Source organism: Molothrus ater, chromosome 17 (genome assembly GCF_012460135.2).
Source record: "Molothrus ater isolate BHLD 08-10-18 breed brown headed cowbird chromosome 17, BPBGC_Mater_1.1, whole genome shotgun sequence".
NCBI classification, from domain to species: domain Eukaryota; kingdom Metazoa; phylum Chordata; class Aves; order Passeriformes; family Icteridae; genus Molothrus; species Molothrus ater.
In genome coordinates, this window is record NC_050494.2 from 11,911,459 (window position 1) to 11,938,277 (window position 26,819).

A 26,819-nucleotide genomic window follows, 5' to 3' on the forward strand; every position below is an offset into this window, starting at 1 on the left:
TGAAATTAGAACATGTTACTATTTGCTTCAATGCTGAGTCTGTAATAAAAATAACTTCATCAACACATTTCCCACAGCAGTTTCTGGTACCAGGTAGTGCTTTACACCAAGTGTTAAGAATTACCAAGGGCAGAACTCATTCAGACACAAATTTCTTAAAACCCAGGTGGGCCAGGGAGCCACAACAGCAAGGGAGAAACAAATACAGGAAGTAAGGGAGTTCTGGGGTTGCAGTTTTTTTAAGTTACATTTTGTCTATCAAATAGGGCCACACAATCAGAATGAAACACATCCTTCTCCCCTCTGCATTAAGCTTTCCAAGAAGTCTTTAATCAAGAAGTTCTTGGTGTCCCTCAGTGTTGGAACTCCAGCTAAAACCAACCCCAGTTCTCCAGGGAAAGGGACAATCCCTGCCTGGAGAGCAGCCAAGGGGGTGCTGGGGGGGTTTCTCACCACTGAGGCTGCTGGAGCCAGGAAATGCTTCCAGAGGCTGCTCTGGAGCCCAGGACAGGGACTGGGGCTCTCTGTTCCCAGCCCTGTCACTGCCATGACATCAGCTGGGACCAGTCACTTCCTGTGGGTGTCCCTGTGGCTGTACAGAAACTCACACTGAGCACCCTGGCAGCTGCTGAATCAAATGAAGGGAAGCACAAAGTTCTGCAGGACTGCCCCAAAGCACTTGCTGCAAGCTGTTCCTCCCTCAGCTCTGTCTGAGTGCTGGGAAAAGCAATGTGAGCAGGGTGATCATGTTGTACACAAGGGTTTGGAGCACTCAGTGTTCTCAGAAATGTAAATAACACCACAAAACACCACATGGGATATGTAAGCTTCTTTAATAATAATAAATTTATTAAGTGGCAAGATGCCACTCTGCTTTGTAAACTGATTTTACTCAATCACAGTCCCTCTATTGTTTTCCTCATTTAACATGAATACATTCTGTAATTTGTATGGGAAACAATTACATAGACATGTTCTGAACCCTTCTTGCTGATTTTACTGGTCAGAAGAACATTAAAACATGCAGAAACAGCACCTATAGGCCTTTTCTCATTACATCTCCTTTGCTGCTAAGCTAAACTGTCTCTGAATAAGCCAAGTCTACAGAGTTTTCTTCCTCCTGTGTTCTGAGATGTAGTGAGGCCTGCCTGCAGAAATGTCTGATAAAACCTCACATATAATAATTAATTCAGAAAGCTTTGTAAGCTATAGCTGCAGTTGCTTCTTCAGACTAGAGAGAGCTTCTCATGCATTAATGCACTTAGTTAGGTTTTGTGAGGAGCTCAGAGGAGGACTTGGCCTCTTCCTGATATAGTTAGTTGAGCCTGGACTCTGCACCACTGATATTGTTCAGCAACTGTGTGCACCAATAATTTAAAAAAAAAACCAAACTAAACAATACATCAGGCTGTTTTTATCAGAAACAAGTAATAAATCTTATCATGATAATAAAAAAAAAGGGAATTTCTGACGTGTGATATTTCATTGCTTGAGAGCAGATCAGTGCAAAGTGAGGTAAGCCCAGGGCCCAGCAGGGCTGGGGCTGTGTCAAACCAGGCGCCGTCTCTTGGAGTCCCTCTCCATCTCCTCAGGGGGACAGTCCCCATTGCAGCCCAGGGGGGACACCAGGTTCAGCAAAGGGTCCTCAGAGGCCCCTCCAAACAGGGACAGCAACAAAGCCACACCATAGCCAGTAGCTCGTTCACCCTAGAACAAAACCAAAACCACACAGTTCACACTTGGCGGAGCTGGGTTAGTTTTAATTTGGCTACTGATCCAACGAGAGCTGTGGTGGTCAGCAGCCACTGCCAGCCCCTGCCCTGTGCTGCTGGATCCTCACTGCCACTGGAATCTGTCCCAGCTGGATTAAACCAACACATGGGAACAGAGCTCCCACTGACTTGTGGGTGGAGAGAGGCCAGCATTGTTCAGGGCAGGGGATCTCCCACCCAGCCTGAGCCTGGATTTGGAATATGAGCTGAATAAACTGGGTTTAAAAAAAAAAAAAAGAAGCAAGTGGAGTGAATTGGCTTGGGTTTTAGGGAAAAAAAAAGAATATACACAAGTTCCACCAAAGGGAACATATTTTTGGAAGGATGATCAATTCTGGTCATTCATCTTAAAACAACATGGTTGAAAATGGAAGGCTGGGATTATTGCCATGAACAGAGACCAGGCAAGATGTCAATGCTCACAATGATAAAGATGTCACTGATTAAAGTGGCTGTTAAAATATCTTAAAACCAAAACGAAAAATACGAACAGATGAAACTGTACCAAACCAAGAAACTCACAACAGAGAGGAGCCAGTGCTTTTCTAAAGGACCCTTCTCCACCTATTTCTGTCCCTCTGAACTGGATGGACCCAACACAGGCAGCAGCAGCTGTGTTTCCCCAGGTGTGCTTCCCCAGGTGTGTTTCCTAGGTGTATTTCCCAGCTGTGTTCCCCAGCTGTGTTGCCCAGCTCTGTTCCCCCGCTGTGTTGCCCAGCTGTTGCCCAGCTGTGCTGCCCAGCAGGGCAGGACACTCACGGCGTGCACGGGAGCAGCGATGTCGATGTGCACCCACACCCCCGGCCAGTCGAAGCCGATGTGGGAGGCAATGAAGAGCCCAGCACAGGAGCTGGGGGTGTTGTCTCTGTCCTGTGGGAGCAATAAAAATAGAGTTGGTCTCACCAACAGAGAAAATGTAAATGGTTCATTCTGCCTAGAGGAAAGACAGGTACACAAATTTCATATAAAGCTTAACAAATGGCCCCAGAACAGTCTTACAAACCAACTTTACTGTAAATCCTTGACTTAGTCCCTAGCAGCAGGGTGGCCATGCTCAATTCCTCTCCAAAACACATATTTTTATGTAATACATAAACATGTCTACAAAACACATATTTTTATGTAATAGAGAAATTAAAAAAAAAAAAAAAAGAAATCTTACTGCTACAGAGTTCTTCATATCAGCTACAGCAGAGGTAAATTCACTGAAGTGGAGCTCAGGGCAGTACACCAGAGGATGGACCAAGTCTCCACAGTTCCTGCCAGCTTTAACACAAGCCTTTTCCCACTCTTCATTATTGGTAAGGACAGCAGCATGGTATTTTCCTGTAGCAATTCCCTGATGAGGTAAAGGACAAAATCAGGAAGAAGTCACCTTCCACCACTGCTCATCAATATAACCTTGCATGAAACATGAACACGTGCTAGAAAATAATAGTGTTAAATTTGTACCTTGTACCACTCTGTGTATGACATGAAATGGAAGCCATTTCATGGACGAGAAAATCCTGATCACTATTAACAAATCAGTTCTGGTAATTATAAATTGAACAGCAAACATGAAGTACTGGCCTGCTTACATCAGCTGCTGATGTCATCAGAACTCCACTTTAAATTTAAGAATGCAAAAGCAAAAAAGTTGCATAAAGAAGAGAAGCTGAGTAATGAATGTGGAGTGCTGTACCTGAGCTCCAGTGAGAGTGGCCATATCCAGAATGATGTCAGCCCCAAGGTCTTTGCAGGCGTAGGCGACTCCATCAGCCAGGATCAGGCGCCCTTCTGCATCAGTGTTATTGATTTCCACAGTTCTGGGAGGAAAACAGGCCATGTCACACTGGACTGCTTCAGGCTGCAAGTCAGGACTCACCTGGCTGGACTAGAATACTTCAGACAGCAGCCTCAGACCTCATGTGCTGCTCTTATTTGAGTCTGCAAGTCTGTAGGGCTGCTACTCCCCAGCTCCAAGCATCCAGAGCACACAAGGAAAAGGGAAATGACAGTGCTGCCCTCGTGGCAGGTTCTACTTGTTGGGCCTGTGTGATGCTGGGATTCTACAAATCACTGCCAAAGAAGAAACATCTGTTCTTAAAACAGGTTCTGATCCATTGGTGGGCTGTCTTTGCTGCTTTGTCACACAGTGCAGCTGCAGATGGACACAGAAAACTGGTTCTACTACAAAAACCACCTAAATTCTGAGTGCTTTAAGGGAAGTGCAGCTCATGATATCCATGTATTTTGATGTATATTTACATACCCCACAGGAAAATCTAAGCACACTTAAAACTCACTACTATGGATGTCTGAAATGCAATTATCAATATTTAGGGAAGCTGATTTATAGACAGCTTCACAATCTGCATGGCTCTCAGATTAACAGAAAAATGATGTTTGTTCTGTTTATGAGAAAGGGATAGACACAATCTTACTTTCCAGAGTAAAGAACATGAATGTCATCAGGTCTCGTTGCACGTGGTCCCACTGCGTTCTCAGCCAGACAAAAAACAGCATGAAGATTGTCCTTAAACCCCTGTAACAACCAGAGGGGAGAAAGGGCTTTGATTCACATCAAGCTGATTTATTGGGACTGAAATCAGTGAGGGATTAAGACTCATTGACAGCAATGCTACAATTTTCAAAGGAAATCTGGTGTGGGTTTTGGACAGGTGGGTGGGTGTTAGTTGGGTTTTTTTAAATGTGCCATTCTTGCTGGGAGGCACAGAGCATTTTTAACCTGTTTTGTTGTGGGTTTTTTTTTCCCTTAGCCTCCTCTCTTCTACTTTATCTCATAATGTTTTAATTTTGGTTTAAAGTCAAGAGCTTATGTGGTTATGGATGGTATTTTAAAATGGATGATGATTCTGTTATTTATACAGCAGTTGTATTGTGTGGAGGGATTCTAGGAACAGACAGGGAGTCAGCAGCATTTAACAAATGAAAACATTGTTCCTCCTTAACAACATCAAATTCTGGGGGAAAACCTGGCTCTTAATCTCTTGATAAAAGTCTGTGGCTGAAGAAATCTGGGCTTGCTGAATCAGCTCATGTTCTGAAGTCTAAAGGGCAAAGGCATCAATCAAAACCTTTCAAAATAACAGGCAGCATTTACCAGGCAGAAAGTAATCCCAGTTTCTAGCCCAGCTGGTGGGCAAACAGCATTGCTGGAGATGGACCTTCCCTCCATGACCCAACTATTCACAGCCTCACTGCACTGCACTGCATTTTTCTCCTCCAAGAGAGACATGCTGTTAATCTAGTGTCAAAAAGTGAAAATCTATTTCCAGTATCAGCTGCCTTTTCCTGAAGCTCATTCTGCCTGCAGCCCCTCAAAGGCAGGATTCACTATGCTAACGTGTAGGGTCCTGCTAACAATACAGAAATCAAAAATTTAAGTCAATCTTTTTTCTCTTCTCCCTTGTGTTGTAAAGCTCACAATAGAGGAAATGCATCTTTCTAGGAAAAATCACTTGTTTAATTTTGCCATCCAAAGCCTTTTAAAATAATGTTGTATAACTGCTGAACAGCATGCAGGCAGATATTTTATGAAGGTGGAAAATAACCTCTGCCCCTCTTCCCACTGAGCTTTCTAACCAACACACATTTCCCACTTCAGTCTCTGTGACAAAGCATAGCTCAGTGGAACCTCTTCCCCCTTTCTTTTATTCTTAAAAGCATAAAGAAAAAGGCTTGAAATAGAAACAACAAATTCTTCCCTCTCTGAACATATTTTCTGCAGGGATGTCATTTACAGGTCTTCTCACACGAGACTGTAAAATGAGGCAGCGAGTTCACTCCTTTGTTTTTACATATAAAGATTTCTCAGGCTCAGTCAGTCCAAACACATCTCTGGCAGTTTATTCCCTGCTGCAGTGATTGTGTATGAACTGACAGATCACTGGTGCTCACATCTACTGTGACTGTGAATGGAACTTCTCTCAGTGCAGGCAATCACACACAAAACTGCTCTGGAAATAAGGACTGAAAGGATGTCCCCCACCCCTGGCTATCCCAAAGCTCTGCATTCCAGCTCTCGTCCTTGCACACCTCTGAGAGAACTTTCTGAAGGATTTAGTTATGCAAGGTAGTTATTCTGCCTGAGATGCAGCTCACAAATCTGTTTTCAATTTTAATTCTCAGCAGATAACTGTGAAGTTTACAATCTTTCCACATCAAACATGCTGTTAGGGCCAAGGCACAGAGCTAGACTATTGAGAAATGGGAATTTGGCACTGATCAGCCCCTGGACAAAGCATCCATCAGATCTATGCATTAATCTGCAGCAGTAAATATTTTTTGAACTTTGGATACTCCTTGGAGGCAATAGCTGCTCTGTCAGCAAGACTCAATCACTGGATTTGTGGAGAGGGCAGAGTTTTATTGGCAGCAGCCACTTTTCCCCAGCTTGCATTGTTAAAGTGCAAAAGGAATATTTGTAATTCTTCATATTTAATACCTGGCTTCCTCTCAGCTCCCCCACTACTTTCTGACCACAGAAGCAAACCAACAAGCAGCTCCTGATGACACTAGAGCTGCTATTTACCCACTAGGTTAATATTAGACCTGGCACAGGACTTGGAATATAGGAAGACTTCATATCCCAGAGTCACTCATCCCCTTCTTTGCTAAGGTGACAACAGCTGCCCCAAATCCCACAGCTTAAACAAAATCAGCACCAGACAACTCAAGTATAGACCTGATTCAAGGAACCAGAAACCACTCAGTCCACAGAACAAACTCTGAAATTCAAGGAAGACCTTTAAAAAAAAAAATCAGCACTCAAGGAATTTCTCACAATTCTCAAGGTCCCAGTAAAGATGTGAAATATTTTCCTGAAATAGCAGAAAGAGCAGAGTGGCTCAAGCTCACTAAGAGCAGTGGCAGGTCAGAACTTCAGGATTAGACAGGCCTCTGTCTCTGGGAATACATCCAAGCTCCTTGGCAGTGCTGGGATACATGATATCAATTAACACATTTTACTTACTTGCTTTACAGTGGCTTTGAAGGCACCCAAAATAGCAGCTGCTCCACCACAGTCTCGCTTCATTCCAGGCATAGTAGTCTGTTTAAACAGAACCACAGATTTTTTTTTTTGTCTTTGAAAGAGAATTTCACAGTAATGCCTGCTAGAACCAGTGTTTCTGATGCTTCTGAGACTGGTTTTGACAGTGCTCAGCTGTCATCAACACAAATAAGGAACATGTGCCTCTGCTTATTGGTGGTCTTGGAAGTGAAAAATACTAAACCTGGGCTGCTAAACTGTTAAAGAAAACGTTGTTTACAAGTTTCACACTTGTAAGGCCAACTCCAATGGGTTTGGTTTCTATCTTTGAAAGCAGAAATTAAACATCTTTGTTCCTACTTTCTGCCTTTCAGCAGGCAATATTTAAAGGGCAAAATATCATGTTGCTATTGAATTGTTCTGCAGTGGTCCTTGAATCCCATTTGGTCTTCTCCCCTGATAGTTTGTGTCCATATGGAGGACAAGAGTGCAAGCACTTAACTCAATAAAAAGGTACTTTTGTTTCCTGTAGACATTATCTGAACTGCTTCCATCAGAAAACAGCGGTGTGAGCAAAGGCAGCAGCAGAACAAGGGCTCTGTACCTTTCCCTTGATGCTGAGTCCTCCAGTGTCATACACAATCCCTTTGCCCACCCAGGCAATGGTCTGTGTGGCACCATCTGGAGTGTGGCTCAGAACTGCCAGGGCTGGAGGATGCAGAGCTGCCTTTCCAACTCCATAGATACCTGAAAACAGAGAATTAAACCTGTGGGGAAGAAAGACTGCAGGGAGCCCCTGTGGGTATTTTTTTAGATTACTACGGGCAATAAAACAGTTTCAAAAATGTGCAAATGAAACATCACAATGGCAAAACATTCCAGTCATCTGCTGAGAAAAAAGTGTAATGCTCAACAAGATGTACCTCCAAAGCCTCTTTCCTTCAGCTCCTCATCTCGATAATGGTAGGAGTAATCCCAAGATCCTTGCCAACTTTTTTGATTTCCTTAATAATTCAGAAGAAAGGACATTGTCAGTCAATCATCAGGACACCTTTGTGCCTTTCCACACAAATGGGCACCCAGTTAAGGGGTTTTTGTGATTTTGCATGCATACATATACAAACATTCACAATTTTGGGAGTGGTGCTGCTTTTCCAATGGCCCAACTCCACTGACACATCCTTGACTTACTACGGCATGAAATATAAATTTGACCTTTAGACTCTGCCAGTAAAAGAAATCTTCTGAGGTAAAGGACAACTGTTCACTCTATTGGATCGTGATGTAATAGGACAGGAATAATTTCATTCTCAACAGCTTTCCAGATCTTTATGATAAAACTCATTTGGAAATATGTCAGCTGTCCCATGATTTCAGTAATTCTGGTCACCATCAGGTTTAAGACAAGAATCCAGTGCTGTGACCAAATGAGGAACTCATTTTTTCAGCTTCCCAGTGCCCTACTCCAAGCTGTAAACTCTGCCTCCTTCCAACTCTGCACAGTTCTGTGAGACATGAAAGGCCAAAGGCAGAGCCGGAGCACCTCAGCTGGATTTTCTTCTCCCTGCTGACACACAGCTTGCACTGAGAGACAGCAACACCAGGGCTTGATTACAGCAGTCTAGAGCTCCAACTAGCAATTATCACTCATCAGGGGCATGACCAACCTCCAGGAAGGTGTCGGTGTTCATCTCACTGCACGGGGTGTCCACGATGCGCGCGGCCAGCCGGACCCCCTCGGTGGCACTGGCCAGGCACTGAAACACAAGCAGGACACTGAGAGGGGCTGGGCCTTGGCACAGCTTTGCATTTATCCCCCTGCAGCCAACACCACATCTGTGGTTCCTCTGGAGCATGTTAATGCTTAACTGCCACCACCACAGGCACAGTTAAACAATGTCAGCCAAGCTCACCATTATTTTTGTATGTGTCCAGCTTATTTTACTACGTGCTTTAATTTCTAAGCAACTGTATTCTTTTGCTGAGCAAACTGGTGTTGCAAAATTAGTATCTTTCTCCATTACCAAAGGGAGACCAAGAAGGCAACGTGAAATGGAGGAAAGAAAGATAAGAGGCAGCTAATTCAGGAAGTCACAATGAGCTTATGGCTGCTGGGGTTGGAAACTTGCAGAGATTGTGTAATCTGCAACATGGGAAACTGCAGAGTTTGTACAGGGCAGCAGAGTGGCTGAGGGAAATAAAGATTACTGCTGTGAGAATTCTATATGGCAGGCTCCTAGGGAAACTGGAATATTCCACGTTTGTGTAAAACATGCACTGTTCTCTGATTTCTGTGGCAATATGGACTGACCCTCACCTGGACCGAGCAAAAACTTATCTAAGCAAGAGTGGACAGAATCAAAATGGTCAAGCAGACAAGGCTGTTTCCTTACAGAAGGATCCCCCTGGCAAAAGAAGGACCATGAAGACACCAGACACCAAGCTTCAACTTTTAACTCCCATGAACTAACAACTTGAAGCTCTAAGACCTGGGGGAAGGAAACTTTGTGCAAGCTTTCCAGTAGCCACACTACACTGAGGACCACACACAGCACAAGGGTGAGTCAAGATGGGTTCCACAGGAATCTGAGGTGTTGGACACTCACTCACTCATGCTGAGGTATCTGAAGTTTGGCTTGGCCAGACCAGCCCAAGGACTCCATACATTTGTATCCCAGCACACTCCTAAACCTTGGCTTGCTTTGGAAAGGTGCCCAATTCCCTGCAATTACTTCTGATTGCTTTACTGTCCCTGAAGGGGCAAGGACCTCCTCAGGAGCCAAACTCTGTCTGGAGTGATTCCCTGTTAGGGCCATGCAGGTTAAAGGAGGTGCTCTAACCCCAAGGCCAAGCCCCAGGGGAGCAGCATGACTTCCAGAAATAAGCTGTGCCTGTGTTTGTGTTTCCAGAGTGCTCCAGAGAACCTGGATAATGGCAGCCTTTAATCTTGCAAAGCTCTGACAATCCCTGCTAGTCCTCACCATAAAATACCCTGTACAATGCACTAGGTGTAAAATACAACATGCCAAGGGAGAGGTTTAGATAAAAATGTCTTACCACATGCCCCTTCCATGCTCTGCATTAGCTGTCTGGTGCTGGCTGAATTTAAGGGGTGCAAACTCAGCTAAGAGGAAGCCAGTAATATTTTCGGCATTGACATCAAGGGGAAAAACGGGAGGTAGAAATAATTGCAGCTTTGTTTTGAAGTTAAAAATAACCCAAGTGGTTTGGAATCTACCTATCTGAAGGAACTATTTTTGACACCACCTATGCTTTTTCTGATTTGGGGCATGGAAAAATGGAGTGATCAAGAGTTGTACTCTCAGCACGCCTGTCTTTGCCACCTTGCTGAAAACTGGGCTGGCACCATTTTCTGGGGCTAAATCAGTTCACAGAGTAAAGACCAAGCACAGAGGAAAAGACACTGAAAAAAAACAAAACCCTAAAAACCAAACCCCTAAAGCTGTAATTCTGTGAATTTCAAATGCAGCAACACCATACCCTTTATCAAATCCATTGCCAAAACTTTTAAGGGATTTCTGTAACCTCACTGACTGATCAGCTGAGGAAGTATCCATCTGTACTAAAGCACAGAACCTGGAGCACTGAACAGGGAGCTCCCTAATAGATCAACTGCAAATCTTGGAAGAGCTTTTAAGTTTATGGATCTTGAAGAGGAATGACCTGGCATGCCAACATTTACCTGATGTGGAATTACCTCTCTGCAACAGTCAAACACGGGAAACAGTCTTTGATTTGCTGCCATTGAAAGATGATTTGGACATATTTCACTGTCATGTACAGCTCATCTCCAAGCTGTTTTCTTTCTTAGGGTCTTGTTTTTGGCCACAGTTCTGCCAGAAAAACTCAGCCAAAGAGGTACATCAGACAGAAATAGCAGAGGCCATGTGTGATCCCTGTTAAGTGACTTTTAGTGACATCACTGTGATATTCACCTGCCCAGGCACACACAGCTTTTGCCTGGGTAGAAAAAAGTGAGAGCCCACACACCAAAAGCAGTGTTATATTAAAGGCTAAAACCAGAGTCTGCATCTGTGATACACATGAGAGAGGAGATATTTTCTTTGTGAAAGAAAATCTTTGTTTGGTGTTTTCCACCCCTGAAATGTAAATTCTGAGTAACATCCTCAGCATCTGCTGCAATAATCTGTTCAGTATTTCCACTCACAGATGCTGTGAACTGATCAGCTCCAAGGAACCCTGAGCTAAGATAATTACACAACACCTATTCCAGAGGCAGCTGGAGACAGATGCATTTGCACATGCAACAAACTGAAGGAAAAGGTGACAGAAAACCCCCAAAATCTTACTTTGAGGGTTGCCACTTCCATTGGTCCGTTGTTTTGGCCAACCAGGAAGAATTCCACAGTCACAGTTTTCTTCTCTGTGCGTCTGGAGGCGCTGGAGCGATGTGTGAACAGGGGGAAGGCCCTGGCCAGGGCACAGGCGGAGGCGAAGACCTCGGAGCGCTCGCACACCATCTGCAACAGCAGCAAACACGTCACACTGCACCCCGTGCAAGGCTGCACCTAAAGGATCTGGGCTGCTACTGGGGAAGAGGGGAAAAAGGAGCTGGGTGGGAAACGACATTGCCCAAGAGAAGCTCATTCATGGTGTTCTGCATGGACAGAGAGGCAGTGTGAAAGTGCCCCAGTGAACTGGTCCAGTTCATTTCCCGTTTGGAATGAGTTACACTGCTGCAATTAGTTCATCCTTCTAAGGGAGCTGGACTGCTGTAATTATACCAGTGCAATTAACACAGGTTAGCCTACAGATCAGGACCAAAAAAGGCACAGGAATCACCAAAACGTGCTCAAAACAAAAGTGAAAATGACAGAAATTCTATGAGACTGTGAAGGCAGAAATTGTATGAGAATGTGGCTAGGATTAACCCAGAAGTTCATTAACCAGTAGATTATTTTTCAGAAGTTCACTATAGAAATTACCAATTGAAAGCAGCTTCAGTTAAACATTTTCAAAGGGTAAAAATTAAGTAGAGTTATTACTCTTGCAAATAAGTTTTCCAAGTGAAGACTACTAATTTTTGTCACTGACACTGACTGTATGAGTCTTCTCCAACAACCCACAAATCTGATATTAACTGGAGAACCCACAGAAACAAATAAATTCATCAGGCTTGTATAGAAGATGACCAAAGAAGTCCAAGAGCTAGTGCTGCAAAGGACTCACACTGGAGCATTATCTGTATCAAGACTTTTAAAACTCACTGAACAACCCAAGCAAGGCACCTCTCATGGGTTCTGTGATACAGACATAACACCCTCCACTCAGGCTACATCAGCCTCCTGAAGCATGTGCTGACATCCCAAATCCTAGTTCGAAAAAAGCCACTAATAGCTCATTTTGCATGGGCATTCCTGGTTGAAGATGTTCCATCTGAATCCAGCCTTAATTTCCTCCACCTAATGTGCTCGAGCATGCACAAGCCATTACCGTCAGGTCTTGCCTACATGCCAGTGCAAACCCACTCATGTCAGTGCAATTATATCAGTCAAACTTGTCCACCTCCAGTCTCCTTGGAGACAGCTACAACCCGGAAAAGTCGAGAAAACACTCGCCAGACGTTTCACCAGCAGCATTTCCAGAGGCACTTACAACAATGCATCTGTGGACCCCCCCGGGCAGGCAGTTCCTGACCAGGCGGGTGACGAACTGCGCCGCGGACGGGCTGTTGTGCCGGCTGACCCTGGACGGCAGCGCGGCCACCGTGGCATAGTTCAGGTACAGGGGGCAGCTGTCCGTGGGGTTGGGGTTCAGCGTGCTCAGAGCTGACTGCCAGATCTGGGGAGAAAAGAAGCGTTTAAAGACAAAGAACTGTGCCAGACTTCTTCCACCTCACTCCTGCTGGATTTAGGCACTTTTTAATGACAGGGGTTTAGGTGTTGGAAACAAAGAAATTGTGCACAACAAGCTCTGGAGTGAAGAGAAACAGGAAATTTGACAAACCTGTTCATTAACCAGGAAACAGAAACGTACTTTCCATTACAAGCATCTGCTTTAAGCCGTATGAATTACAATCTAAAACCACACTGTTTAGTGCACAGGCTGGTTCAGAGCTTTCTTAACTTGAGACAGTTTTCCTAGCGATAAATACGAGGAATGATTTACTAGCTCCGAATTATTATTTCACATAGCAATTTAATTAAAAACAAATAAAACCAAGAAGGGTAAATATTGTCTTAAGACACTGGGGAGCCCTGTATAAAAACCCCTGCCAAACATCTAGCGACCTAAAAGCCGCAATGCAAAACGTTTATCATTCTACCACAAGCCATCACCGCCACTAAACAAACAGGTCCGCAGCTCCCACCGCAGTGGCGGCGGGCGGGGAGGGGGCTCCCAGCGCTCACTGCAGCCGCCCCCTGATCCCTCAGAGAGGGCAAAGCGCCTTTCCCCGGCCGGGGTGGGCACAAGGGCTGCGGGAGCGGCTGCCCGGGCGGCCCCGCCGCAGCAACAGGCTCGGCCCGGCCGGGCCCGGGGGGTGCCCGGGGCACAGCGGCGCTCGGGGCCGGGCCCAGGGCCGGGGCCGCGCAGCCCCCGCGAGGCCGCTGGGCCGGGCGGACACGCGGCGCGGGAGCCCCGCGGGCGCTGCCGGGCTCTGAGGGGGCGCGGACCCGCGGCGCGGCCTCACCTCCTCGGTGACCCGCGGCTGCAGCTTCCCCCGCAGCTGCGCCCAGGGCAGGCGGTGCAGGTTGTGCAGCTGCCCCAGCACGAGCAGCGGGCGGCTCTGCGGGTCCGCCTCGCCCGCGCTGGCCTGGAACTCCAGCTGCACGTTCGCCATCTTCCTGCCCGGCCCGGCCGCGCCGCCCCGCCCCGGGCCCGGCCCCGGCTCCGCGGGGCGGGGACGCGCCGGTGTCGCGGCAGCGCCGGGCACGGCCCGGGCAGGCTCCGGGCGCTGCGCTGAGCCCGCGGGGCTTTCCGAGTGCCTTTTCACAGTGCACTTACGTGGTGGGTTGGAGTAGAATAAGGTGCTTATTCTGATCTTTTAGTAGTTGCCAAGAGCCTCCTATTAGTGTTTGGTCAGCGGACAACTGTCAGAATCTGCTGATTTGGAAGGACAGAGATCGTCGAGTCCAACTCCCGCCCTGCAGAGACCCCGACAGTCCCAGCCTGTCCCTGGGAGCGTGGTCCGAACGCTCCTGGAGCTCAGACAGGTTTGGTGCTCTCACTGTTCCATGGGGAAGCTGATGCTCATTGATCTGCAGCCAGGAAAGCCGGGAAAGGTCTGTGCAATCTTCCACCTACGCGGGAAAAGTGAATTCTGATGCATATAATGGAAATACACCTAAAAGAAAAACAAACAAACAAAAAAAAACCCCACCAAACCCAGGCTGAATTCCAGAAAAAAAACTTCTCTAGAGTAATGTCTTTGAAGGGACATCACAGAAACTTTATTGAAAATAAAAGTTGTAGGAACATCTGTTGCAGAGGTCGGTCGTGCATCCTCACGGATGGGAGAGTAATTCAATACACAGGCTCCAACTTTAACGAGTCTCTTCCCCGAGCCACAGAAAATACATTGCTCAGGGTCCACGGGTATGCCAACACATAAGATCAGCGTGGGAGTGAGAGGACACACAGCAATTCCTTCAGGACTGAGACATTCCAAAGATTCCTCCAGGCAGTAAGCTCTCAATCATTGAGTTCAAACTCTGCTGTTTCCGCTGCTCTGAGTCCAAAACCAGCACATTCCCCGAACCCACAGCATCTGAAAAGCAAATAAAACAGTAGGAAACACTCACCTAACCCACGATCCTTCTGTTGCAGTTAAGGGCAGCAGAGGAGGGTCCTCGTGAAGGGAATGGACTGAGGAAATCAATTTTATCTCCAGAAACTCCCTGTGAATGTCCCACCACCAGCAGCTGCAAACATTTCTATTTGTCTGAGCTTCAGCAGAAGCTGCAGCAAGGACCTGTCTTCCAGTTATTGATCCTCTACAAGTATTCATGGAATTAAGCCAGTAAAATAGAATCTTACACGATGCATTGTAATTAATATGCAAAATTATAATGAATTCCCTGTTTAAATTAGTTTTAAGGTAGCTGTTTGGTTTGGGTTTTTTTAAATACTAAGCATATTTTTTTCCAACAAAATCAGTTTCGCTGTAACCTATCCAAGAACTTAAGTTTGGCAAGGCTGTACCAAAAGCAGTTTCCAAACACTTAAGCAAGAGTTAAAACTCCTTTGTGTTGTGGTTCATAAAAGCAAACCTGAAATCGATGCAATCTAGGCAGTGAACACAGCTTTAAGGATAGATATCCAATCTTTAGCATATTCCAAAAATCAGCAAGAGAAAAACCAATTCTTCCACATTACTTTTCAGTTCTAGAAAAATAAATTTGCTATTACAGTGCTTTTAATACTGTCCTTTTGGCATGTATTTAATTTCAGTTAACAAGTTGCAGCTCATTTTTTGCACCCTCACAAGCATTTTAATGCAGAAACTGTGTACTAGCAACAGCTTCACAGGCCATTCCCACCAGGTGAGGAGACACAAATCCTTGGGAGTTGCTTTAGCAATGCTGTTCTGTTCCTTTGTAAGGAATCTGAGCTTCCATACAGGCTGAGAAGAATCCAGCACCTGTGAAGAAGCCCCAGGCTGAGAGAGGGTCCCAGCTTTGGCTGCAGCAGCACACAGAGATTTCCAGGGCTGGGCAGAAGCGAAGGCAGGAGGCTCAGGCAGCTCCTGGAACACCTGAGGAGGCAGCAGCTGCTGTGGCTTTTCTGGGCTTTCACTGCCAAAAGGCACAGCCAGATCCCCTTGGTGGGGATACTCCCACAGAGCACAGCATCAGGTTTGGCCTGAACTGCTGACAGTTCTTCAGACTGACTCAGGATAAGCCACACACCAGCAATTATTTAGAATCCAGCCTGACCCGAGTTTTCTTCCTCAATAGAATCAAGCTTCAATAAATTCCAGCTCAAGTTACATAGGACACTTGATATCCGAGTTTAACTTCATTAAAAATGCATTTCCTCATACAGAATTTGGGTAGAAAATAGGTAGACAGTGGGCATAACTCATGGGAAATAACTCTTGACAATGCAAATGACATTGTGCTACAGAAAGTTACTTTTTAAAAAAAAAGATATTTCACATCACTGCCACTTTCATTTATTATGAAGAACAGAAACATGTTAACATCACAAAAGTATGTTTCAGTTTATAATTTAAATAAAAAAAAGAATAATTGCCCAATTAGGTTGGAAGTGTTTTATTACTTCTTTGAAACCATCTGCCATGATAAAATGTCAAAAGCACCGGTCAAGACAGAAATAAATAACACGATCTCATGTTAGAGAGAAAGTTGCAAATACAGTATATTAAATTATAGCCATTTGCTGCTTCACACCAAGTGATGCAGCCAGCACGAGGGAGACAGTAGTTTTACTCACAATCATTGAAAGATCTATCACCAGAACAGGGGAGCTGCACACCCAACACAAGCCTCATTCTTCCTTTCACCAATTTACTTCATGAAATCCATGAAGAGTTTGAACTGGCAGCTTTGGTGGTTCAACATCCCCTTTCTCTAGAGGTAACAAGAGTGGTACAAAGCTTTTCATTAGCCCCACAAAAAGCCAAGGCTTTCATATTTTTGCAGTCTTTGCTTTCAGGTCCATCCCTGAAAATGGTCAGTTTAAAGCCATGTCTCGAGTCCTCTTTAGCACAGAGTAAAGAAACTCAGGGCAGGCAAGAGATGCAGCTTCAGTGTCACATAGTGTTGTGAAGCTGCACTTCTGGGGCTTGGAGCAGAGCAGCTCAGCAGGTCTGTGGGGAGCACTTGTATCAGTCAGAAAATGAAGGAAGTTACAGTCCCTTGGGGGAAATAAAAAAAACCAACCAAACATATAAAAAGCAATATTAAAAATATTAAGACAAGGCCTCTACAATTGCACATCACTTCAGGCCTGAATTAAATTAAGAGTATTCTATTACTTATATGGTGCCTTAACTTCTGTTGTACGGCCTGCAGCAAAGTTCTCCACTGAAAAAAGCAGTGAAAACCCCAAATTCTCCACTGAAGGCCTTGTAACATGCCACTTGCATGACACCTCTCATGGTCAGTAAAGGACCACAAACATGTCCTCTCCCAGGAAGACATCTGAAAGAGAATTTTCTGTCAGGGAAAATGGATGTAATATCTACTGTAGTGAAGCCACTCCTTATACAAAAAACATAACCCATATGGACAAATGCATTGTAAAATAAACAATTTGTACAGCAGCTACAGTTTGAAACATCCAAGACCCACTGCAGCAGGCCAGAGAGATTTTCTTTTTGGGTTTCTACTCCATTTTTTCAGCTTAACTTCCCTGCTTTAATGTAATATCTCTACTTTAACTAAAAAAATAATGCATGAAAAAAATATATGATCATCCCAATGAAAGAAAATCATTCCCATGATTACTCAAGCTCAGAAAATTTTTTAATTAACTAAACATGTTAAATTATGCCAGTGATTACATCTTGTTATTTACAAGATCAAGTACCACTGACTCTTAGTAATGGTGCAGTATCTAAATTAAGATCACAGGGGTTGGATTATGTTCTGATTGCTAAAAGCTTTCCTTTTTAGCTGCCTATCCAGTTCTTTGGAGTTTTTGAGTCTGGAAGAATGGGCATTCAATCAAACAATTTCGTGTCTCAACAAATTTTACATTAAGATCAATTTTTGACATCCAGTCCCATGGAATCAGTAACATGGTTTAAATTTGAAGTCTGTAACAATTATGACATAAGAATATAGAAGACAACACATTTTGGTTCACAGTAACACACTAATTACTGTAGTCACTGGTAAACTTCAATTTTTAATTATTCTTAAGTACTGTGTTTCAAAATACCTCTGCATAGAGCACTGAATTTTTTTGTGTGGGAGCATCAAATTTCCTGACATTTTCCATATAATCCTTACAAACACCTCACAGACCACCAAACTTGTACTTTGAAGAATTCTACAGAAACATTGCACAGATGTTGCACCACAAGGGCTCGTACATTCAAAGGCAGCTTTCTGGAGTGCAGGTCCATCCATTCACATTGGGAAAAAAGTTCACAGAAACTCCAAAAATGAGAAAATGAAGCGAAACCTAGTGTGACTTTACACCAATAAGAACAACAATAAGGACAATTACTATAACGAACAAAATTAAAATAACGAGCATCTTCCGATTCTTCTTTTGATATTGCTCTGCCTGTAAAACAGAGAGGAGAGAGTTAATAATTAGATTTCTGCAAGGCTGAGCTACAGACTCTTGTTTAGTGTAAGTGTAATGTACATTGCAGGCAATTCCCACACAGTAACTCTGATCTGCACCAGAAGCTCCAGGGAAGGTAAATGCACACTGAAGTCACATCCACTGTGTTAAAGACTCAGTTTGCTGAGATAAGATTCCTTCCTTCATGTCTGAAGGACATTAAAATTCACAACAAAATTTCTTTTTTAACAGGCACATTTGTTGTACCTGGTCAGCTGTGCATTTTCATTTAATTTCAATTAGAACTGAAAGCTTTATTTTTGAGTTGGTTCTCAAGTTTTCTGCTTCATTCCTTCTTTCTTCTAACCATATTTTCTCATCCCTCTCCTCCTTTTTGCAGGGGAATTAATAGGATACAACATAGAGGAAATTCTCCAAAAGCCAAATTAAAGTCTATTAATAGAAGCTAAACAAAACAAAGCTTGTATTTTGTTTTTAATTAATAAGCCTTCAAAATAAAACCAAAACAAAGTGACCACAAAACTCTGATCTGCTGAGATCAATGTTTTTAAAACTTTTCAGGTGTTCATAGCAAAACTTCACATTAAAGCAAGAGGTTGGATCTAACAAGTGTCAGATGGTAAGACAAAACATTAATAATTATTCTTTCTGCTCACATGATTGAGATAATGTTTTCAAACTAAAATCTGCAGTGAGGTAGCCAATAACCAGCCCTATTCCCAAGTGCCTGGCTTTTCAAAGAGAGAAGGAATTGCAGACAGGTCCCACCAGGTCAGCAATATAAATATCAAAGCACATTGGTTGGATGCCCAGAAAGTCTTTTAAGAAATCAACTCGAGGCATCAAGCATGACATTAACAGAAGTTACTTGGGAAGCTCCTCTTACAGTACAGCTGTAATTAGAAAAGCTTGTTAGATGTGCAGAATGGCTTAAGTATTCCATCAGCTTACCTTATGCAGTTGTTTTAGACCCTCTTCAGTTTTCATACATGACTGTTCAATATTATAGTCAATTCTATCTAGAACTGTTCCCTAAATAAAATGGAGAAAACAAGCACCAAATTGAACCTACATGAGCTTCATAAAGCAAATGTTATCATAAGCAGCAGAGTAATTAACAACACTCACAGCAAACAGCTCATGAGCTATGTAAACAATGAACTTTTACAGAACTAGTTGGGACTTCATTAAGCAAATTCTTTGCTCAGTTCCTAATAGCAGCTCTGTCACCATCTCACATCACAAACCTTACAATCATCTTAATTCCAGACCAGCTGCTTTTGGCTGACAAATTCAACATAAACTGATCTCTGGGAGAAATAACCAAGTGAACTGTGGCTTTCTATGTTCTTTGGTTTTTAAGTCTAACCCACATTACGAGTTGAATTTCTATTCATTTATTTTCATTAACTCAACTTGTGGCAGATTTCAAGCAGAGGAAACCTGAGCATGAAGAAGCAAATTAGGAAAAGTGAGTCTGGAAGCCTTCACAGTGCATGGAATGTCCCATTTCTCACTAACACTGTGCTGTCCATGTACCTGTTCTACTATCATTGCTCCCAGGTCCCTAAATATCTCGTTGAGATCAGAGATTGACTGCACAATCTGACGGATTTCTCGCTCCCTCTCTTCCACCATCAGGGTGTTTTGCTCCACCAATGCCAGCTGGTCATCTGTAAAACCCTGTTGAAACAGAAGATTTACATGCTGAACTAATATTAATGACATGAAAATAATTAAAAACATAAAAAGATTTCATAACTCAGATATTTACAATATGAGAAGAGAAAATGCAATTAATATTGAATCTGTGTAATAATATCTTAACTTACTCTATCATAAAGTGTATCATCCTCCCCATCATCCATCAGTGGGACTGAGGTGTCAAAGAAGTGTTTGGACCTTTCTTCTCTATTCTTCATACCTGTAAAAGACAAACTATGTTTGAGCAAGATATTTAAGCCCACTATAATCAGGGTAAGGTCTGAAGCACCAGACAGAAAAGCACAAAAAAAGAATATCTGGGTAGTAACTTACATAAATCACAATATTTAAATTTAAACTGTCAGGCTTACTATTTAACAAAAGCATAACAAATTCAACCAGACTTGTAAGACTGATTAAATCAGTGATTTTTAAGTTGTTACGTCCCATGGAGTTAAAAAAATTAGGAAGGTTAAGAGCCTTAAAGTGGGATCACTCCAGGCTATTTTGTAACAAATTCTCTTGGGAACAATCCTTGTCTGAACTGTGATCTTCAGTTCCACCTGTGCCATTTATACCACAGGAGGAAGAAATATCAATGTTAAATTTTAAAATACAGTTTTTGTGGGTTTCTTTCAAGATTTAAAAAATCTATCTCAGCTTAAAACAGAACAGAACAAAATTTTACTTCTAAACAGAAATGATTCACTTCCAGTCTGTTTATGGATGCAGAATTTTAATTTATCACAGACTAGCTCTTAAGCTTTATCTATCACAGCCTGCCATCTGCAGCAGGTGTTAAGGCTGGACACCAGTGGCTGCTTCACCAGTGTAACAGATGCAGCTCTGCAAACCACAATTTGAGGAGCAAAATGCATTAAAATTGTGGATGGATGAAATATGGTTTTGTTGATATGCTCAACTGTAACATTTCTTCTTTAGCAACAAAAAAAAGAAGTAGAACAAAGCAGTTTGAACATGGGCTGTGACCCACAAACTCTGCAATCCCAACTCTAGTTAGTCCTGTGTGCATCATTTAACCCTTCTGTGCAAGAGTGTCCCAACCCAAGACGAGAAGCACAGCTCAGTGAGTGCTTCCCACAGAAGGGGCCCATGCATTGCTGTTCCCCTCTTATGCTTACGTTTGAGATAGTCAGACTGTGCATGCCTAAAGTTGGTGGAGAGGTCCTGCAGGGCCTGTGCTAAGGAAGACACCACATTCCTGAGAACACGTGCTTCTTGCTCCGTGCAAGTTCGTGACCTGCTCTGCAGCACCTGCACTGCTCTCTGACACCTGTGGAATAACTGAGAGAACAATTCCATCAGTGCAAAATCATACAGCAGCACACACTCTAAACAGCACTTTGTAAAAATGCCACATTGAAGGCTAATATTTTGATTTCTACATTTTTTCAAGTAATTTTTTAATTTGCCCCATGCAATGTTTAAAAAGATATGGAAAAAGAACATAAATGAACAAACAACTTTGAGCTAACAAGGCAGCAGAGTAACACAACTCCCTCTGACCAAAGACATTTGCTTCATTATAATTAGCTCGACTGCAAGCATCAGAATAGACATCTGCAGATGCAAAATTCTCTGAGATAATTGTAAATTTATTTGATAATCTCCCAATCCTGTTCCAAGTTGAAAATCAAACACGTAAGGGAAAGAACAGGGAGGTTTAAGTGACTTGTTGGGAAGTTCAGAGCAGAGTCCAGGACTTCTGGCTCGCTCCAACACTGATCACAAAATAAATCCTTTGCTCAGAGCAAACCACTGCCTCATTCTAATGCATTAAAGATGTGCCAAAATGGAGGTTCAAGACCCAAAGCACTCTGTACCTGTGTGATCTCCTGGGTTGTGATTTCTATTGCCCGTTCCTCTTCACTGCTGTCATCCAGTGTGGGTCTGTTTAGATGTTTATCATGAAGACTGGCTAATTCTTTCATTTTCTGTTTAACCCTGGCAATATCATACTGAATCTACAACAGAAAGCCCAACAGGAAGAAAGGGAATTAATTCATGCTTCAGGGGAAAAGGTTCTGACAAATGTTAGACAAAAATCATTGAGAGAAATCTGTAACATAAAAGGCAAACCAAATATTATTAAAAGCCACATAAAAAGCTGACTAAGAAACTGATACTCTTAATAGACTTTGAGTTTGCTACTCTTTTAAGCCTACTCATTAATCTTAGACAAGACTGCTGCTTTCAAATGTGCTTCATTAAGTTAAAATAATATTTTTATAATTATACAGCATCACAGCTAGAAGATTTAGCCAACTTCCAAAAAAATAAATGGAAATTCAGGTCACACCTCTAACTGTTAGAAATTGAATAGCCTCAACTCAACAGCAGAAGTTAAATGCCATGCTTTCAACCAAGTAATTAAAAATAAATCTGTAAGGATGATTATGCTGTAAAAGGAGACTAAGCATCTTTCTGCACAATGGGTTCTGTCCACACAAACTGATGAGCCAACATGTGTTCTGAGTGTGCATTTAGAAAAAAAGGATTTTCTGAAAGTCAAGAATAGCTTCACATTCCAAATACTGGAAAAGGTTTTTAATTAGATGCTTCCAGAATCATTCCCTTGCATTTGTCCAAATATTTCCAAAACTTGCAAGGCATATAGATTGAAGAGGCAGAAAAATTCTCCTGCTAGAAAACACTTAACATTTCCTGTTTTCAATCACTGACCTGCTCATCTCCACCATTTTAGGGTCTATTCAACTGGACCCCTCACCAGCTTCAAACAAAAATTCAAACTAAAATTCTTATTTGAATCTTTCTTCCAATATTATTTCTGCTAGGAAACTGACAGAATGTGAATGACAAGTGTAAGAAATCCCTCCGTGGGAAGTCAGCTGGATGTGCCAGGGCACAGCACCCACCTCGTCTGCCCCATCCACCCACTTGGGGGGCAGGCGCTTGGTGACGCCGATGGCGGCCTCGGGGTCCAGGCTGATCCCTGACACCAGGGCCATGCGGTCATCAGCCAGCTGCACAGGAAAAGAGACAGCCAATTAGCTGTGCTAATTACACCCCAACCCCTGAGCCCCAGAGAAGGGCAGCCATGCCTTCCCACAGAAATGAACCTCAGAGATGTGGTCAAACATCTCGTCTCCTGGTTTGGCTCTCTGTGCTAGTGACCCACACCCTCCCTCTTGTGCAGCATCTGAAAGCTTAGAGTTACTCCTAGAATAAATTCTTAGCAAATTTCCTAGGAGGAAAGGTAGTATTGCAGTGAAAATTCAAGTAATTCTCATGTTGGTGCATTTCTATCAGACAACAATTCACAGCCAATGCTGCAGCACAGTTCATATTGGGCTTGGCAAGTTTGAAAACTGCATTTGGGAAAATCTCAGGAAAAGCATTTATTATAACTGCTTGTTCTCAAACAATGTTATTCTGAAGAACAAACACTCTTGCAAACTGACATGCATCTCAAATGGTTACTTAGTGATAATTAAATTGTGCTAAACACAAATAGCCAAGGCAGTACTGCAGATGATCATCAATGATACCTCTTACATTAACTAATTACTTGGGAAGGCTTTCATACAAGCATTTCTCTATTTTCTCCCAAATTTGTAATTTTTCTTTATCAGGTCTGGAAAGTTTTGTGGTTCCCTACCCCATCCCTTTTTAAAAAATAATCCCCCTTCCTTTCTGAGCAACTCTTTCTTGAAAGCCATTTTTTTATCCCTGACCTTATTCCTGATCAATAAAGTTTGCATAATTTATGCACAGCATGAAGAATAGTTAATGGCTTCACTGTGCAAAGTCACTCTACCCCACATGCCCACAATAAGTCAGATTGGTTCATACATTTATCTATTTATAACATAACATCACAAAATGCTTGATTTCTCTATGCAGCCTGTCCTTCTACTGTGCAAAGACACTTCATCCTATACAATGAAATTCTATAAACTAACAGAATAAAGAAAGACTATTCTAGCTCAGTGATGTAGGCTTGATGCACCATGGCAGAATAAAATGTGAAAAACAATACCTCATCCAGCTCCTGAAGTGATTTGTGGATCCCATCAGCCCCATCCAGTTAGAGACAGCAAAAGATAAAAGGGAAAAAAGAGACATAGGACAGATATAGGGCATGGTCAGTTGAGAAAATACTGATTTATTTTTAAAGCATGATGGTTTACCAAGAACAAACAAACTGGCTTTTAAGACATGGTTAATCAATAAATACATCATGATATTGCATTTTAAGTCAGCATTTTGCTTAATACACCAACTTTTTAAAAAACATTTCAGTTCCTTGGTAAACAGCAAGAACATAAGAGATCAAGTGCAGAGCTTGGTTTGTTTTACAAAGTAATTGCACAGTGAAGTTTCTAAATGCTGAAATGTCAGGCAGAAAAGCTGCAATAGAATCCAGTGAAGAATGACAGCAAGGGCAGTCTGACTGCAGCACTCAGCATCCACTGGCTTTGGTTATGATTGAGGGGACACAGAGAAGCTTTTGTACATTTATTGACATTTACTGACAAGCACCCCAGTTCTCACAGGATCTAAGACAGCAAAGGACAAAATGCAGAAGGAAATGTTCAGTCACTTCTGTACACACTTGAGCTGTGCTCTGCTTTCAGGGAACATTAACCCTGCAGGGATCTGAAAAAATACACCAGGACACGAATCTGCACCTTCTGTTCACCAGTCCTTGCACTGGGGAGGGGATGTGGGACCAAAAGGATATTTCACTCCAAGACTAACAAAGTCAGACCTAAAACTGGACAGAATCCTTGTGGTTTAACAAAGCAGCAGCAGCTGATGATCTCTTAGGAGATTGCCCAAGCTTTAGGAACAGGACTCCACTGTTAAAGATGCTGCTTTGATTGTCTGAGTTTAGGAATGAAATTCTTGACAGAATTCTCACAGCAAAGGATTTCTCAAGGGGAAAGCTGGAGAAGCTGGAGATGAACTCAGGGAAGCTGAAGTGCTGTGGGCTGGAATTTGCCCCCCCTGGCCTGGTGGCACTCAGCAGCTCTGCCTGGGGACAGCACCCCAGGGAAACACAGCAGCAGCAGCAAACCATGAGAGACAACCAGCCCACAGACACCTCCACACCTCTGGCTGAAACAGATCACCTGTGGGACTCTGAAATGCCCACAGGGCCAGAAATGACTCCTTTCACCCCCTGCACACATGGACAGTTCCCAGTCACCGAGAGCCTCCACTGCACTTGAGTGAGCAGCCCCGCAAAAACCTTCAATTAATGTTAACAAACACTGCAAGTAAATATTTGATGCAGGTGCTCAATGTTATTGCACTGCCTGCTGAGTAAATTGCAGTTTCATTGCTCAGGAGAAGTGAGTTCAAAATATTTTGGAATATTTTTGTAGGTGATATTTTAAAAATATAAAACTTTGAAAAAATAATCACTTTTTCTAGGTGATATTTAAAAAAACCCAAGGATCTACAGAAGTGACATTAAAAAATGGACGAGGACTAAATGCAGAGCCAAAGTAAACATGAAAAATCCAAATTACTGTTGACATTGCCTGTTCTGCAAATGCAATTTAATACACAGCTTCTTAGACATAAATGTAATACAATTAGCAATGAACAAAGACCATTGCCAGCTACAGGAAGCACTGCTTTTCCCAACAAAAATCATTATGTACAGCTATTCAAAGTGATGAGACTGCCAGCAGATATTTACTGGTAGCTATGACAAATAAATGATGAGTTTAAACAGAAAGTGTGAAAACCTGAGCAGAGCTGAGCTGCCAAGCAGCCCATCACAGTCTGACTAGCTCCAAACCTAGAAAAAGTTACAGAAACTCCTCTGAACCAGTCACTTTTGGTAGTTTCTGTAAAGAGGAGTTACACTAGAACCTAGAATCCCCTTTGTCCCAGATGTGATTGAGTACTATTTGTATTTAGGGATAAATAAAAAGGGCAATGAACATCAGAGCAACTTATGGAGAAATTTAAGCAATGGGACTAAACTACACCAGTGTATTTAACAGTGCCCACAGTGAGGTGAATAGAAGAGTTCTGCTGTATGAATTTATTTCTTTTTGGAGGTAAGGAGACCTCAAACCCCTCCTGCCAATGCCACCACGAAGCTGCCAGAACAGGAACTGATTTATTACGCACGGAGCGAGCAGCACACACAGATCTCTTCTATTCCTTTAACGTGAAGGAGCGGGAAAACAGGAACCACCAGGGAGGGTGGGGAGGGCCGGGCAGAGGGAGGAAGGTCGGGGAGGGAGGGGTGGGTTTGAGGAGAGGGTTCGGAGGAAGGGGAACAGGGGCAGGGCCCGGCCCGGCAGCCCGGGGCGCGGCGAGTACAGAAGGATGAAGGGAGGAGACTCACCGCAGCAGCCATGCTACGTGAATTCAGAGGGCTGGAGGAGCCGAAACTACTCACTTGCTCGGCCAGCAGCTGCCGGCTCTGCACCGCGTTGTTCCGCAACAACAAGAACGCGTCCGTGAGACGCCGGGTGGCCATGGCCCCCCGCCCCACCGGGCCCGAGCCCGGCCCGGGGCCCGCGGCAGACGCGGCGGCCGCCCCTCACAGGGTCGGGGCGGAGACCCGTCAGAGGGCCGTGAGCGGGAGCGCTCAGAGGGCCGGGGCCCGGACTGCCCTGGGCGGGACCGGGACCCCCCAGCCCGGGCCCCCGCGGCCGCCGGGCGCCGCCATCGCCCCGGCCCGCACCGGCACTTCCGCGTTGTGCAGCGCCCGCCGCCTTCCGGCCGCCCGCCCGCGCCGCTCCGCCCGGGACCGCGGCCGCGACAACACAGTTCCGGTGCTCCGGGGGCCGGGGCAGCAGCACCCGGGCCCGTGTCCATCCCTCTGTCCATGTCCATCCCCGTGTCCATCCCTCTGTCCGTGTCCATCCCTCTGTCCATGTCCATCCCCGTGTCCATGTCCGTGTCCGTGTCCATCCCCGTGTCCGTGTTCATGGCCATGTCCATGTCCATCCCCACGTCCATCTTCACATTCTTCTCCAGTACATCCCCACATCCATCCCCTGTCCAGCCCTATGTTCATCTCCATGTCCATCCCCACATCCATCCCCTGTCCAGCCCCACGTCCATCTCCA

The 26,819-nt window shown here is 43.9% G+C and overlaps 2 protein-coding genes across 2 annotated transcripts; both read right to left on the reverse strand.

The window, feature by feature from the left end:
• Positions 1–814: 814 nt before the first annotated feature.
• On the reverse strand, positions 815–13,596 carry NPEPL1 (aminopeptidase like 1). The gene is given in 13 exon segments (XM_036395760.2): positions 815–1,707; positions 2,532–2,642; positions 2,935–3,111; positions 3,457–3,580; positions 4,199–4,299; positions 6,751–6,828; positions 7,373–7,515; positions 7,692–7,727; positions 7,730–7,772; positions 8,436–8,525; positions 11,100–11,270; positions 12,406–12,591; positions 13,442–13,596. Coding segments are annotated over 13 exon segments (1,569 nt in total). The 5' UTR covers positions 13,592–13,596; the 3' UTR covers positions 815–1,548.
• Positions 13,597–15,909: 2,313 nt separating this feature from the next.
• On the reverse strand, positions 15,910–26,423 carry STX16 (syntaxin 16). The gene is made up of 9 exons (XM_036395583.2): positions 26,090–26,423; positions 23,759–23,770; positions 22,635–22,742; positions 21,582–21,722; positions 20,880–21,042; positions 19,866–19,957; positions 19,573–19,716; positions 18,985–19,065; positions 15,910–18,009 (listed from the first exon to the last, which is right to left on the reverse strand). Exons 1-9 carry the CDS (start codon positions 26,222–26,224, stop codon positions 17,905–17,907), a joined length of 981 nt encoding a protein of 326 aa, XP_036251476.1. The 5' UTR covers positions 26,225–26,423; the 3' UTR covers positions 15,910–17,904.
• Between the last annotated feature and the right edge of the window lie 396 nt (positions 26,424–26,819).